This window comes from Hylobates moloch, unplaced genomic scaffold (assembly GCF_009828535.3).
Source record: "Hylobates moloch isolate HMO894 unplaced genomic scaffold, HMol_V3 SCAFFOLD_14, whole genome shotgun sequence".
NCBI classification, from domain to species: Eukaryota; Metazoa; Chordata; class Mammalia; order Primates; family Hylobatidae; genus Hylobates; species Hylobates moloch.
Window position 1 is genome coordinate 1,775,726 of NW_026652289.1, and position 758 is coordinate 1,776,483.

At 81.3% G+C, this 758-nt stretch overlaps 1 protein-coding gene across 1 annotated transcript in view; it reads left to right on the top strand.

Annotated features, from left to right (window-relative positions):
- Positions 1 to 409: 409 nt before the first annotated feature.
- SUMO3 (small ubiquitin like modifier 3) overlaps positions 410 to 758 on the top strand; it is a 17,398-nt gene continuing 17,049 nt past the window's right edge. Inside the window, exon 1 of the mRNA XM_032176122.2 lies at positions 410 to 563. Within this exon, the coding sequence (XP_032032013.1) occupies positions 543 to 563 (21 nt within the window). The 5' untranslated portion in view covers positions 410 to 542. The remainder of the gene's footprint in view (positions 564 to 758) is intronic.

Below are 758 nucleotides of genomic sequence, written 5' to 3' on the forward strand. Positions count from 1 at the left end.
CTCCGCGGACGGGACCCCGCGGGCCGCCTTCTCCGCTCTGTCCGCGGCTCCTGAGAGGGAACGTCACCCCCAGGGTCCTCCCTCCTCCGCCCCAGGTCCCTGCGGCCATGGGCGGCGGCCCCGGCCTCACTTCCCGGCGCCCCAGGAACGCGGCCCCCAGGAAAGGAGTCGGGGCCCGGGCGACGCGGGGAGGCGGGCAGGGGTCCCCAGGGCCCGGACTCCCCGTAAACGCTCCTGGCCCGCGCCCCACACCGCCCTAGGGCGTCCGCGCCCGCCGGGGTCGCGCGGGACCCGCCCCGTGACGCATCTCCAACAGCCCGGAGCCGCGGCCCGGCCTGCGCGCGCCCGACGCCCCGGGGGGCGCGCCTCGTGCACGCGCACAGCCACGTGACCCCGTGCCGGCCAACGGGCGCGCCGGGATTTGGGGGGATAAAGCGCGGCCCCGCGCACAGTTGCGGCGGGAGAGCGGCGGGGCCGAGAGCGTGACTTGCCCGCTCCGCGCTGCTTCCCCCGCGCCGCCTGCCCGCGCCGCCCGCGCAGCCATGTCCGAGGAGAAGCCCAAGGTAAGCGCGGCGCCCCCGCCCGCACGCGCGGCCCTCGCAGGCGTCCCGGGCGCCTCCGCCGCCGCCCGCCGCTCCCGTGGCCCTAGGAGACCGCGGCGCCCACGGGGACCCGCGCCCAGGCCTGCGGCGCCGCCCGCGTCCCCGCCCCTCCCCCGCTCCCGTCCGGCGGCGCCGCTCCCCTCCCCCGCCCGGCGG